Source organism: Lynx canadensis, chromosome D3 (genome assembly GCF_007474595.2).
Source record: "Lynx canadensis isolate LIC74 chromosome D3, mLynCan4.pri.v2, whole genome shotgun sequence".
Taxonomy (NCBI): Eukaryota; Metazoa; Chordata; class Mammalia; order Carnivora; family Felidae; genus Lynx; species Lynx canadensis.
Genome location: NC_044314.2, coordinates 38,260,328 through 38,275,936, shown reverse-complemented (window position 1 = coordinate 38,275,936; position 15,609 = coordinate 38,260,328). Strand labels below are relative to the sequence as shown.

The following is a 15,609-nucleotide window of genomic DNA, read 5'->3' as shown; positions in this document are numbered from 1 at the left end:
CCACAAACTCATAAATGCAGAGAGTGTAATTTCCATATTTTCCAAGAACTGGTTTTCCCAAGAAGTCATGTGGGAGGCAGAAAAAACATAAAAGAATTTTAATGATTTCTTCAAACCCACACTGCCAAGGGCCAGTGCAAAGAAAATGACAACAAAATGAAAAGAGATGTATGCAGATAAAATGTCTGCTCCTCCTCCCTTTGAAGGAGGAAAGGATTTGGGAAGAAGAAGAAAGGAAGAAAAGGAAGAGAAGAGGGGAGACAGGCAAATGGAGTAGGGGAAGGAGAGAGGGGCTCAAAGAATTAGGAGGAAAAGAATAAGGCCACCGAAGGACAATCGGGGCCACTGCTCGTTTCCTGAAATCAGCAGACTTCCTCCTGTGCTAGTGCCTGGCAATGACCAAGTGGCTGGATGCACTCCTGGGGCTCTGCCCACACATCACCTTCTTCCTGTGAGACTTCACTGGAGTAATTGGTGGCAAACGCATCCTCACAGTTGATCCTCTTGTGTTTCTTTTCTTTAGTGGTCCTTTCTTTCTTCTTGTGCATTCAGCACCAGAAGTTGTACCTGTGTAGTTATTAGGCTTTTGATTTAAGGAAATACCATCACAATTTCTGGGATTCGAGGGACAAAAAGAATAACAGGGCAGAAGTAGTTAAGTTTGGAAGGAAGAATTACTGATGTTTCACGCCATGTTTTTAGTGGTCTTGCAGGGATTGGAAACCAATTATATAATAGCTACATCTATCTTGAGTTCTAAAACAAAAAGTTGGGGAGGGTGGTAATTGGGCAGCAGAGAGACTGTAGTTACTGGATAACGAATACAGAGGGATATGCTTCAGGAGACAAGGTTTGGAATGCTGTTTTGGTGGGATGATGGGAAAATACCAACAATGATGGTGGCATAAGGTGGCTATTTTGTCCTAATGGACAGTTTCATCACCTTAGAAGGGGAAGATCAAAATGCTGGAAAAAAAAAATCATTATGTTCATCAAGAAATTAAATTCTCCTAGAACATTAATCATTTCATTCTTAAAGTCAATTCCATTTGTGTGCAGTTTTAAGTAATAGGTGCATTCCTGAAAAGCTAAGTGAGATCACACATTCAACAAACATGAGTGCCTACTCTCTCCTAGACATTTGCTTTATAAATCAAATTTTATTTTTAAGTTTTCCAGCGACCTTATAGTACATACAATACTAAAACAAGAATTCTAATCACAATATGCATAATCCTAATGTGATATTTACTTGCACATTTGTATTTTTGTGTGTGTGTGCTTCATGGTCTGAAAGAGTGATACTTTGTAATAAATCCTTAAAACTCATAAAGTTTTTAAGATTGTAACTACTTTACAAGCCATCTTAATACGTACATACATTTTAGAACTTGTTGAAAAGTTGGGCAAGTTTTTGATAAGACCTCGTAATTTCAATCCAAGAAATTAACAACTTGCCAGCAAACAAATCAGACAGTTAATTTTTGTATTCACCATGAAAGGGGTGGGTGGATAGTTTTAGGTCCACCAGTGTTACAGGGAAAAAAATTCTTAACCTGCAAAGGAGCAAGTTCCCTTTAAGCGCATTACAAGTTCAATTGTAATACTAACAATCAATACCATTTTCCCAGTGAAACATGACCAGTAGATCTTGGGTCACTTTGGCATGGCCACACTTTATGAATTATTATTTCTATTTCTATTTATCCCTCAATAAAGCTACACTTTAAACTTTTCAAACTGGCATTTAAATTACTAAATAAAATGAGTATTCCTCATAATGAACCTAAAATGTTAAGAATTTGCTATAATGATGGGATTCTAGTCACCAGTTACAGACACAGGGAAGATGAATATATATTTATAAGGAGCAAAGGTCTATTTCTCTGTTTCTCTGAAAGTTTTCTTTGCAGCTTCTCAGCAAGGGTCAGGTGACTTGTGCCTGGAGTGGTAAAGCACTTCTAATATGACAGCAATCTTCTAACTAGGTAATTTTCAAGTGTGTATTCAACTCAGAAAGTTGGACAAAATAAGGAAGGCTGGAGAAGTGGGATCTAAAGGCTGGCAGGATTCCGTGAACTATTCGACTGTTGACATGATAGTCTGTAATGAATGTTGAATGGATTTTCATGATGTCCAGGCAATGCAATCTATTTGTTAAACAAATTGCAGAGGTCAACCCGTGGATCATGGATGGTTGTGTAATTGCAATTATGGTTCTCGGGCCGGGTTTCTACTCCTAGTTCAACTCTGTGGAAATCTGCAAACATCTTGAACATTTCAAAATACCAAGAGAGCTGTCCAAATGGAGCTTGGATCTAGACTTGGGAGTGTCTGTAGCCAGTTCTATTCTTGAATGCATTGCTGTGTTTACCCTCTTCTTGGCTTTCCCATCTTATTAACTAGCTCTCCTCCCAAGGACAGTGAAGTAGAGCAGAACAAACTGCTGGCTAGGGCTGCTCCAGCTTTTCTGAAGGGCAAAGGGTAAGTTAAAGCCAGAGTGTCCTGAAACCCTGAATTAACTCAACTAAAAGTGGAGATTCCTTGTGTCAAAAATGCTTTGTGTTTGAAAGACCGTCTTTGATTTAGCAAAAGCAGCTCTATTATAACCCAACTAACGGCACCAAGTAGTTCTTTTGAGTAGACACATCTGTGTAATTCACTTTCCCTGATTTCCTTTTTTTTTAAAATGACTAAACTTCAGATTTGATTTTCCAAAGGATACTTACTCTTTGCTTGCAACCCAATCAATGTGTTTACCGTACAGATGAATTTCTTGGCTTTACTGGCTTGAAGAATGCAATTCTGTTTTCTTAAAAGTTACTTTACCTAATTGGAAATCTTTATTTTTAAACTTAGTGAAATGAAATTGTGTATTTCATTGCTTGGATTTTGCTTGGATTTTTCATAGAACATCACTTATTTTTCCTCTACCTGCTTGCTTTTCCAAATGCCTTTTCTATCACGAACCCACTCCCACCTGCTTTGCCTATTTCTGTGCGCCTCTCCTCCCAACACCCTTTCTTTCCTCCTGCCCTGTTTCAGGATACAGTACAGCCTGAATGTGGCAGACAGGCTGGCTGATGAACATGTTCTCATCGGGTTGTATGTCAACAGGCTCCGGAACAACCCACCATGGTTAGTGCAGGTTTGGCTGCTTGACTGTCCTTAGACAGGGTAACAGTCTGCTCCCTTGACAAGAAGTCTCAGCAAGGGGCAAGTGGATGCCCTTAGTGACCTAAGGGTCACTAAGTCATCTTTGAATTGATTCAAATCAGACGTCCTTCATGACGTTAGTTTGAACACTTCCCACTCATATACCATGGAATTCATATCCTTGTTTAAACATAGCGAAAGGCAAAATTTGTGTAAATGGATGCCATGCTAAATATTAGCCTTCAGTGGATGCCGGACTCTGGGTCTCCCCAGTCGATTGTATTATATGTGCCACGTCAAATGCCCGCAAAATAGTGAGGCAAGAATTTTCTTATTCCAAGGACATGGATACCTCCACTGATTTGGAAGACAATGCTCCATTAATTTAAGATTGAAGTAAAAGAGAGGAAAAGTGACAGGATGGGATCATACCATGGAAATCATTTCCCTAATCATAACAGTGGGAGAAATGGTCTTTCATCTCTTCTCTGGCTTACAAATGTTTATGGGTAGCCATCCTGATAAAGTCTGCTTTCAAGTCCCAGAATATGCAAAGCTTTCTTCCAAATGTGTTAAAATGTACGAATTCAGATAGCCCCTGTGTATTCAGATAAAGGCATTCTTAAAGATTTTCTCTTCCTATTTTAATTGCGACGTAGGAGATTCCTCTCATTGGTTAAAGTTACTTGGTTGTGATAATATACATTGAGTAAAAATGAAAATAAGTGGACAGACTATGTATTTATCATGTTTCAGCCTAGTTTAGACTCCTGCTTTACAAATGTGTTTACCAGTTTCTTAGAAATATGTGAATTTTGCTTAGTAACTCTAACTTTCTCTGAACTAAAGGCCAATGGACTTCTTTTTTTTTTGTAATTATTAACTATTAAGTGAACCAGGGGATTAAATTGCCTTTAAAGTAGCTGGCCTCCTTTCCATTACAATTTCACAAAAAGCATCCCTGAAACACATGATGGCCATTACTCAGTCCTCATCACCTTCGCCACTTGGTATTGTTAGCCACTTCTTTGTTTCTAGAACTCTCCTTCCTGGACTGTTTCCTGTTCCCGATGCCTGTAACTGTTCTTACGAAATTAGTACATGAGATGTTATAGGAGATAATGATGTACATCTATTAGAAGTTACATATTTACCTTAATTTGTATCTTAAAAATATATAAGCAGCACCCTAGTTTCATTTTATACCATGTCCTAGTTTCACGAAGATAAAATTAAAGAGCACTCTTCGGTTATCCCCACTTTTGTTCAAAGTTGCCGAGCTTGTAGGTCACACAGTTCCTCTTCTTTATTATATCTCAGCCTCTCAAAAGTATGAGCGAGAAGAGTGACAGCTTTAATCTTACTCCCAGTGAATTTGGTTCCCCAATGTTATATGGTATCTGAAACAATAGAACTAAATATGGAATTACCAAAAAAAAAAAAAATGTATTGACAGTCCTCAAAGAAGAAGTCAATACAGATTCAATCGTGTCTGAAGGCAAAGCTGTGGTCTCACACTGTGTCCTCTCCCCCGTAATTCTGAGCACATTCCAGCTACTTCCAGCACTCTTCTTTGACCTTTTCTTAATTAAATTTGTGAGAAAGAAATCTCCAAAGAGGAAATCTCACAGTTTGTCACCACCAGCCCTTTTCCCTACTCAAGTGATTGATCACAATGACTTGATGGTCACTTAAGACAGTAAAACTGTCTCAGCAGAGATACCTCACATCTGCTTGATGAACGCAGGAGGCCATATCTATTTGGAAAACAAAGCAGAATTTAAGACTGACCAACGAAGCCGACTCCTTGTGAATAGCTGTTGCCCTCCGTATTTCTCAATGCTTTCTCCTATTCTTAAAAATTCCCAACTCTCTTTTGAATTTCTCATTTTTCCTGTATTTCCTTTTTGTTGAATTAGATCCTCACCATTCCCCACACTTGCCGTGATTATATAAGTGATGGGGTGATGTCTCACCTTCTCTGTCATAATAGTTATAATGCTTCACCATCATTCAACTCTGGTGAGATATGTCAGGGTAATAATCCTAACAGCTACTGTTTTTTTAAAACGCATGCTTCCTGCTAAGCACTGTGTCAAAACCTTATTTACATAATTTCTCCTAGCCCTTAATGTAAGCCTGTAGAGTAAATACATTCATCCCCATTTTGTAGATCAGTAAAGGTATCAGTTTACAGAGTTCACGTGACTCTCCCACAGTCATACAGCTACAAAACAGTGGATCTAGGATTTAACCTACCTCATCCCAAACACCTAACTACTCTGCTACATTGCCTCTTATAAAACCTACATAAACAGAAAGCCCTCCAGAAAGCTTTTCGTGACACTGCTCCCCACTGCATCTACCCTATATCTATTTCCTGAAGTTGCAAATCCTACTACGTTATTTTTCTTTCATTTTGACAGATATTTTGAGCACATACTAGTAATAGGAATGGTGATTGTGTTACCATTTTTGTATTTAGTCTATGCATTGTTGTTTCCCATTGTAATTACAATCTTCAAAAGAGTAAGAATTTTGTCTTCAGTCTCTTGTATCTCATCGTGGCAACCTGGATATGAATAATACATTTTACATTACTGGAGTACTTTGAAAATTACAGAACCCTTTCTTACACATTATTTGCTCATCAAAGCTCTATAAGTTTGGATATTATCAATTCTATTTCACTGAGAAGTAAATGCTAGCTCTGACACATTAAGAGACTTACCCAAGGTCACATGCTAGCAAGGGCTTGTGCAGAGGTCTTCTGACACTGGATCCCATCTATTTTCCACCCCATTCTTCAGGCTCCTTATTTGCACATCCTTCATGAGATGGTCTACAGATAGGAACCTTACCGCTGTTCTTGATTAAAATATTTGTTTTGTCATTATTCTGTATGCTCCTGCTTAACTCTGGGGGACTTTTCCCCATATTAAGGACTTAATACAATGGGAAACTGACTCATTTATAAATAGTCTGCTGCTAAATTAGAGAAACCCTTGTGTTCTTGCTGGTTCTGATGTCAGATAAGCCAAATAAATGAACTGTGGCTCAAGGGAGAATTCCTGCTGTCTTCCTAATTCAGTGAAGTCTTAAAAGCTTTAACGGTTTTCAGCCACCTTTTCCAATGGGGGAGAAGGGATATCAAAATGTAATGAGTTGAGGGCTTTTTCTGCCCTTCCCTAAAGCTTATCAAGTGCTGGTCTTGCTAGTGGTTTATTGGGACCAACTGATGGGCAGACTAAGAAGATGGGAAACCAGCCCAGAACTTCCAACTCTACCCAACTCTACCCAACTCTAATTATATCCTTGATACCATATGCGTAAGCTTCTGACATAGTATTCTCAGCTCTGAAAAGACCTCCCTCTGTAAGGGAGAGAGTGCAGTTAAAGGCTACAGTCTATCCTTTGATGTCATGATCAATTACTGTCACCTAATTAGACCCCTGATTGCACATAAACAGGTTAAAATTTTTTCTGCTTATGTTTTTCTCTTAAGAAAATTTATTTAAATAATTTTTATATTGTATAAATATCCATACCAATAAATTATATATTTGATTCCATTTCTGGATTTCATAGATGGGGTCTAAATTATTATCGACTTGCCTGCTTAAAACCTTTTAATAGGTTTCTACTGCACTTGGTTTGCACCCCAGCCCTGACCATGGCCTACAGGCCTGTGCATGACCCAGCCCTTGCCTAGCCCCATCCCAGCCTCAGTGTCATGGGCTTCTCCCAACTCAGTCACAATACTTAGCAGCATCCACTTTGATCAGTCCTACAAACAGTTCCTAAAACTGCCTCAAGACCATGTTACTAGTTCTACCCTATGCCAAGAACATTCTTCCCATTTGACCCTTGACATCTCCTGCCATACACCCATGCTCTGGCTTCCCTTACGTGTATGTAAAGGCTGCTTCTCTGGCTTCAAACTCAGATTAAAGGCATCTCCTCAAGTAGGTCTCCCATACTAGTCTCTATCATGGCCTACCATTTATTTCATTCTTTCCAGAACTGCAATCATTGGTTGATAAGTTGGTTGGTTGATTAGTTTACCAGCTATCTTCGCCGTGAAGCAGGGAGTTTCTCTGACTTGTTCATTGCCATATCTCTGGCACCTAACACAGAGCCTGGTGCACAGTAGGTGCACAATAAATATCTGTTAATGTCATGGGATATTGATAGTGCTATCGGTATAAAATTCCCTCTCACCCTAAACAAAATTATTAGTAGTTCTTGGAAAATCTTTTTTACTAGTAAAATAAAGATTTCTACTTTTAAAATAAATCACCTATTATAAATTAGCCCTTTAGTTGAACATTTTGTGTAAGAGTATAAAGTAGGTGAAAAAGCAAAGTATTCAGCTTTGCCTATGGAGCAGTGGTAAACCTGGGTAACCCAAGTATCAACAATTCACTGACATGGGGAAAATGACTGATGGGGGGCAAAGAAAAAAGAAAAACTAAAAGTGATATTGGGAAAGAATCTATTTGTCACTTTAACGTTCTCTGATTTCTTTGTATTCGTTTTCTAGAGCTACTATAACAGAATACCACAGACTTTGTATCTTTGACAACAGAAATTTATTTTCTCACAGTTCTGGAGGCTGGAGGTCCAAGACCAAGGTGCCGCCAGGGCTGGTTTCTCCTGAGGTCCCTCTCCTTGGCCTCAGATGGCTGCCATCTTGCCGTGTTCTTACATGGCCTTTTTTCTGTGCAGAAACATCTCTAGCTCTCTTCCTCTTCTTATAAGGACACCAATCATATTGGCTTAGGGCCCCACCCCTACGACCTCATTTTACCTTAGTTAACCTCTTTAAAAGACCTACTCCAAATACGGTCACATTCTGAGGCACTGGGGGTTGGGGCTTCAACACATGAATTTTGGGGAAGACACAATTCAATCCATGACAACATCAACACTAAATCCGCTGAAGTGTATGCCTTTAATATTTTTAATATGTAAGCTAAAATATGACCCTTTTTAGTAAAGGTTGATTTTGAAAAATATAAATGTGTTGCAGTCTGTTGAAAGAAAAAAATTATTATCTGCACTCACTGATAGTATCTCTTTTATATGAGTTTTCATTTCCGTATTAATACTATTTTTTTCTTCCATAAGATGTTTAGGAGTTTCAGGTATAAAACAAGACTCCTGAGAAAGGTATTCTCTTAGAATTCTAGAAATATCAATCTGAAGAATATCATACCACCAGCGTGCATATCTGCATTGACTACATTGTACACAGAAGTTTTCTCAGAATACTCAGATGGGAAATTGATTTTAAGATGAGCTCATTTCTCGGGGCCCCTGGGTGGCTCAGTCAGTTGAGTGTTTGACTTCAGCTCAGGTCATGGTCTCACAGCTTGTGAGTTCAAGCCCCGTGTTGGGCTCTGTGCTGACAGCCTGGAGCCTGCTTCAGATTCTGTGTCTCCCTCTCTCTCTGCCCCTACCCTACTCGCACTCTGTCTCTCTCTGTCAAAAATAAATAAACATTTTTTTAACTTTATAAAAAAAAAGATGAGTTCATTTCTCTGATTCTAATACATTTTCAGTTTCCATGGAAAACAAGAGAGACACTACCAATCCGATGAGGTCATTGATGCAAATTAGCTAGTGTAGAACTAGGCACATGGGGGAATGACTCAATAGTGATTCCTTATTTAATTTTGAATAGGATTAAAGGCATACAATAAAGTAGATTTAAAATCTATTGTAAAACCTGTCCATTATAATATGGTAGAAAAAAATGATAGCTCATGGGTATTCATCAATATTGTTAACTGGATGGCCTTCAGAGTATGTTTTCTCCAAATGCGCTCAAATAAAGAACTTGGCATGGGACCTGGTCTCATATGTTGCTTGATAAATTGTATAAAAGGGACATTTGATTACAAATAAATGGCAGTGTTGCCACTTTGGGGAAACAAGAGAAAGCTGTCACTGTTCAGCTAACTCGTCCCTCTGTTTAGGAAATCAGAAATGTAAAGTCCACCTAGTGCTTCCGTAAAATCTTTCATTGATTCAACTCAATGGTCTTACTTCTTTTTTGGTATACCCTAGAATACTGGCCAGTAACCAACCAAACGTTCGAGAGCAAAAAGCTAAGTTATAGGTAAGGAGATGATCATGCAAAAATGATTATACTGAGACAGTGTTACCTGCTTTGTAGAGGTAAAAGTAAAAGGAATACTCCCATAGAGTCTCACCGTGTGCCCTGGAACTGCTCTAAACGGTACATAATAATCCTCCCAGCACACCAGGAGGTATATTATCACTATATCCCTGTATTATAGATGAAAGAACTGAAGCACAGAAAGGTTAAGTGATTTGCCCAAGGTCACACAGCTTGTAACTAAGAGGGCTGAGGTTTGAATTCAGAAATGATCCAGTCCCACCTCGTACCCACTCTTATATATCATTCCTATCCGTATTCACCCCTAAGAGTAAGCATTTCTTCTGAGTGGGAGCTTACCTTTTTCAGATACCATCATCTGCTTTCCTAATCTTTAAAACAACAACAGAATTTGAACCAAAGAGAATTTGCCATGACTGCAGGTGGGGAAGATCTGATGTTGATAAATATGAAAGAGTGTAATGACATTTCTGTGAACCTTAACACCTATAAAGAGCAGATAAGGAATCTGCATCCGGCAACTGAGTGTATCTTGATTCCAATTCCGCCAAATGTGAATACTTCACAGTTCAATTTTAGACGGCATGGTTAGTGTTAAAGTACTGTGTTTTATCTTTACCCTTCTGATTTTCCCAGTGTTGAGAATGCACGCAGAGCCAAGAAGGACATAGAAACGTGGACCAAAGTCCATGACGCTGCAAGCCAGAGAGCTAACCTGTATTTGTTCTTTTGTCCAACTAACGCTTAGGCACTTCCTGCTGTGTTCCAAGTGCTGTGCTAAACATTCAAGGTCTAATGGTGACAAAATGGAACCATTCTTTCCTCAAAAAAGCTACAGTTTAGTAAAGGATAAAGACAAGTGAAAAAGCAATGAGAACGCAAAGGGTAACAGGTACAATAAGGGCAGTGAGATGCCGTGGGATATGTGAGGAGCAAAATCCCGAATTTAGAGGTTGGAAGTGAGGGTAGGAAATGGCAGCTGAAGCCAACAGCAGGATGATGAGGAATCAGCCAAGTGGAAGCGGGTGGAGGAGGCAGAGAGATCGTTCAGAGCAGAGAAAATGTGGAACTTCTTGAGGAACTTGACCCGGTAAGGCTGCTAGAGTACCAGGGGTAAAGGATGAAGCTAGATTATGCAGGACCTTCTGAGTCTTATGGAGGAGTTTGAAAACTGAGAACCCATTGAAAGATTTTATGCATAGGAATGTTACAGCCAAATTCATTTTTAAAAGATCACCGACCACAGGATGCAAAATGAATTGGAGGGAAGACTAAGTCTAAAATGGGAAGAACCTATTGAGAGGGCTTCATGACAATTCTGGATGACAGTGGCCTGGAACACACCCGTGATCATTGGAACAGAAGGAAATGGAGAGTTTGAAGAGGGTAGAATGCAAGGCCTTGGTGTTACAACAGTGAGCTGGTAAAGTCAGGGTCTCGATAAAGGAGTTTGAAGGCATCCCTATAAGGATGCCATTATCCTGGTAAGTTTTATCATTATTATCCAGGAAGATTGCCATTTCATGATTTCCTATCTTTTCCTTTTAAGCCAGTCGTTAAAGAGACCAGTTGAAGCTTTGAGAATTAGTTCATTTCCCTCCGCGTTCGTTAGTCCCCTAAAACCACTTCTTGGGCCCCAGAATCACTTTGCTCCTTTCCGCCCCACCTCTCTTCTGCTCACTGTTCTCCCGAAGGCCTGAACGGGCTCTATTCCCATAGCATGTTGCTCTCAACCAACTGCGAAACAACCTGATCAAGTAAACCTCCACTTCAGGGAGACTAGGAATGCCTTCTCAAGCGGTAATCCTCCTCTCAGCTGTTTGCATTTTAATAGAAGAGTAGTGCCTGAGGCCCAGTGGCCTTAAAAAATTAATCTCTGGTGATAAAATTCCTTTCACCCATTCAGGAAGATAGAAAAATATTAAGAGAAAACTTAGAAGTATTTCCGCTGCCCTTTAGACCACATTAGTATTTGGTTGACTGTCCTGCCTGGGAAGTCAGTACAGGCTTGTAGAGAAACCAAACAAATGTGAACAAACCCTAGATTCCCAGAAACCTTTGCTAAATCACAGTTTAGTAGGCCCTACCTCAGCCGAGGCCACTTACGTTTCTTAGGATTCCATTTTTGATCACTAGCAACACACAATGGCCATGCATTTAAGGTAGAAAGTGGAGAGCTTTCAAAATAATAGATTTTTCTGCTCTGAAATACAGTCTACACAGCAGCCACTTTTCAATTCATCATGGTCTTGTAGCAAGATTACTGATTATAAAGTCTTGAAATGAATAGCCAGGGATGGAGAAAGTGTTGGAATCGGTATTTCTCTAACGATTTGGGGATTATTGGCCATTCATTTTCAACTATTTGTAATTGGAGTCTTGAAATAATGGAATTTATCAGAGGAATGCCTCATTCACCCTTGTATAATTTGAACATACTAAAATGGCACATGTGGACTCATAAATCGTTTGTGTGCACAAAGGGGTAATATATCACTCCACCCCTCATTCACTCAGGGCTGGGGGAGGGAAGGCATGGAAGTATGAGTTATAGCTTACTAGACAGGATCCCATAACTTCACGTCTTACATCTCCAAGAGGCTTTTTTAATGTAGCCTTTATATTATTTATACTTGCTGGTCATTCATGATAAAAGGCACTTTTATCATGAGGTTTTTTATCAGTTTTTTTTATTATTTATTTATCAAAACACACGCAAATGTTTTTGACAAAGTCACTTTCAGGCAAACAGATCATTGCTCCGGGCTAAGAGCAGCGTCCCTGTTGTCTACACAGACTGCTGAAATTAGGCATATTATTTCTAATACCAGCCAGAAATGATAAACATGTTAAAATCAAATTAAATTGTTTTCTTTGTGGGGTAGTTTTTTGTTAAAAGTGAACACACTGTGACTTTTTTATTAAAGCGATGACAAGAAATTCAGTTATTATTTTTAACCACTACAGAGTGCAGACATTGTGTTATAGAGACAAACATCTGCTTTATGGCATCAGTTCTCCAGAACTAACACCTTTTGCTGTTAGAATCATTTCTTACTCCAAGTCTTTGTTATGCTGATTGAAATCTCAATCTCTGGGGATTGGTACCGCACATATGTGAGCCTGGAACCTAGAATTTTCTGTGTTAAGGAGTGTTTATAAAATATCGTAGATGCTGTATGGATATCAAATACTCATAAAAAATTATTTCTTTTATATGGTTTACATTTGGGGTTTATTTCATGTGTTTAGATTTTCCATTTTATTCTCAAGATCTTCTAGATCCTTGCCACTGAAAGTTTTGTCCTTAGACCAGCAGTATCAGTGTATCTTGGAAGCTTCCTTAGGAATGCAGATTCTCAGGTTCTACCCCACGCAACCTACCCTATCACCCCCAGCTACAGAACGAGAAACTACATTTTTTACAAGATCTCCGAGTCATACGTATGTACGCTAATACTTGAAAAGCCCTACTCTGCATGGTTGTTGGATGGGAGTATTTTGAAGGAGACATGAATCATGAATGAATCTGAACAGGTTACTTAAGAAGCAGAATAATGTGTTCTAGGCATCGTATTAGCTTGATGTGTTTTACATGCATTATCTCCTATGGACAAAAGGAAAAGAGAAGAGTTTTTATTGAGGGTAGAGAAGTGACTTAGTAAATGTAGATATTCAGGAATATTCTACATGGTTATTGTAGCCCAGAGAAAAGGGCTAAATCTAAAGTGGAAGTATTCAGGATAACAACAGGTATAGTTTATATGTGTGAGGAGTATAGACTGGTACAGATATGGATATCTGTGAGGAGTATAGACTGGATACAGGAATGTTTTCTGAATGATAAGAGACAATGTTACAGGAATGGATTCAGCCAGCCAGGGAAGAGCGATTTGGAAGTGACACAGCTAATATTCTGGAAGCACATCATGATTTTCACTCACCTTCTCACTTTTGAACAAAAATTAAAAGACTGGGTTGCATATTTACTTTATGTGTGAACATACATGTAAATAATATAAGTGCATGTTGCTTTTTGTGGATTCAAGTCTTTGCAGTGGATGATTCTTACAACCTTACCATTGGCATAGAAGTGTGTTACTTTCAGTGTATACTCATGAGTATTGACCTTTTTTCTTTAAGAATCATGGGCGGGGAATATAAATGGAGGAGAATATATTTAAGGATGAGAGAAACTAGTTTCTATTCTTGATTCTGAGCTGGTACTCACCATGATAACTGATAAGCCAAACTGTAACCATCTAGCCTGTTAACAGTATTGGCATTACTGGTATGTTTCATAGAAACTTTTTTTTTTTAATTTTTTTTTTTAACGTTTTATTTATTTTTGAGACAGAGAGAGAGACAGAGCATGAACGGGGGAGGCGCAGACAGAGAGGGAGACACAGAATCGGAAGCAGGCTCCAGGCTCCGAGCCATCCACCCAGAGCCCGACGCGGGGCTCGAACTCACGGACCGCGAGATCGTGACCTGAGCTGAAGTCGGACGCTTAACCGACTGAGCCACCCAGGCGCCCCCATAGAAACTTTTTAATGGCATGCAAAACTTACTCTTAAGTGAAGGGCCTTCTCAAATACGGGAGAGTTGATAATGCGTCTATTTGCTTTAGTTTTTTTAGGGACTCAGATCATCCTTATTCTAGTATTAACAATCTACAATTATAAGAGACGATAAACAATTCCCATTAATGTCATTAGAAGCCACTCCTATAATTCCACTGCTCTAGAAGTAAATAGAAAATGGCAAGTTACCTGGGTAGTAATATTATAGTCAACAGTTTGTATTAGTTATCTATTGCCTCATAACTAATTGTCCAAAAACTTAGCAGCTTAATGGAACAAACATTTACTATCCCACAGTGGGTCAGGAATCCGGCATGGTGCCCGTGACTCAAGGCTTGTCATGTAGTTGCAATCAAGCTGTTAGCTGGGGCTGCTATCTTATCTAAAGGGTCTATGTGTGGGATTTCATTCAAAAGGTTATTATTGGCTAGCTTTGGTTCTTTATCACATGGGCCTTTCCATGGGCTGCTTTATGACATGGCAGCTAGCTTCCCACAGAGCAAGCCATGCAATGAGCTCAAGAGAGAGAAATCATACTCAGGATGGAAACCATGGTCTTTTTATAACCTAATCTTGAAAGTGACATTCCATTACTTCTCTCCATGAAACTGAATAGAAACTGACTGTTTCTATTCATTAAAAGCAAGCCAGTAAGTCCAGCCCATACTAAAGGAGGAGGATTACACACAAGAGTGAATATCAGGAGGTAGGTATCACTGCAGGCTGACCACAACTGGGTTTTTTGGGTTTTTTTTTTTGTGCTTCCATATTTTCTGACATGTCCATTGTGGACATGTATTTCTTATGTAATAAGGAAATAATGTTAAAGGCAATAAAACTGAAGAGAAAATATTACTTTTTAAAGTTTTATTTATTTATTTGAGAGAGAGAGAGCATACAGGAGGAACAGAGAGAGAGAAAGAGAGAGGAAAAGAGAAAGAGAGAATCCCAAGCAGGCTCCTTGCTGTCAGCACAGAACCCGACACGGGGCTCAAACTCACAAACTGTGAGATCATGACCTGAGCCGAAACCTAGAGTCAGATGTTTAACTGACTGAGCCACTCAGGGACCCCAAGAGAAAATATTCTTTTATCAGAAATGTTGATGAGAAAAGTAACTCTTGTTTGGAGTTTTCTTAGTAAGACATTTAATTGACTGAAGACAGGATTTATTAGTGCAACTTCCTGGTCACGTGTTAGATCGTGCCATGAATCCACGTCTGAGATCGTGAACCTAACAGGGTTTCATATAGCTTTCAAATTTTTACACCGAAAAATTGAAATAGCAAGCGCCTCTGGTGGTAATATACATCCATCCGTCTTTCTCACTGCCTCACAGTCTTCTTCTTGCTCTGTTCTCAATAGCATGCTTGAGAGTTCGAACCGGCTCGATGAAGAACACAGACTGATCGCCAGGTACGCGGCAAGACTGGCAGCAGAGTCCGCTTCGTCTGTAAGTAGTTTGAGTGAGAGTCTGTCATGTTCACTGTTATCCTTACAGTTGGTGCGACGACAGCAAAGCTGAGAACTTGTTACTGTGTGACCTGCAGGACCTAAACACGAGCCTTCTACTTCTATTTTTCACCGTCCGGCTACGGGTCTGGTGTGGCATAAATCGTAGCTTTAGGTATTCTGTTACAATACTGCTGAACCAGCCCAACACTGGGTGTGTCTGGACAATTCCTGATCAGTTAAGAGAAAGAGGAATGACTCAGATCCACAACTG

The 15,609-nt window shown here is 39.3% G+C and overlaps 1 protein-coding gene across 4 annotated transcripts in view; it reads left to right on the top strand.

The window, feature by feature from the left end:
- Positions 1-15,609, top strand: part of DTNA (dystrobrevin alpha) — a 356,259-nt gene that overhangs the window by 300,020 nt on the left and 40,630 nt on the right. For 3 of the 4 annotated variants that reach the window (XM_032595369.1, XM_032595370.1, XM_032595371.1), the window contains one exon: positions 15,249-15,336. In XM_032595369.1, coding sequence (XP_032451260.1) covers positions 15,249-15,336 — 88 coding nt within the window. Of the gene's footprint in view, positions 1-2,406; positions 2,485-3,045; positions 3,139-15,248; positions 15,337-15,609 lie in introns of all 4 variants that reach the window. The other variant, XM_032595372.1, reaches the window with a different exon arrangement.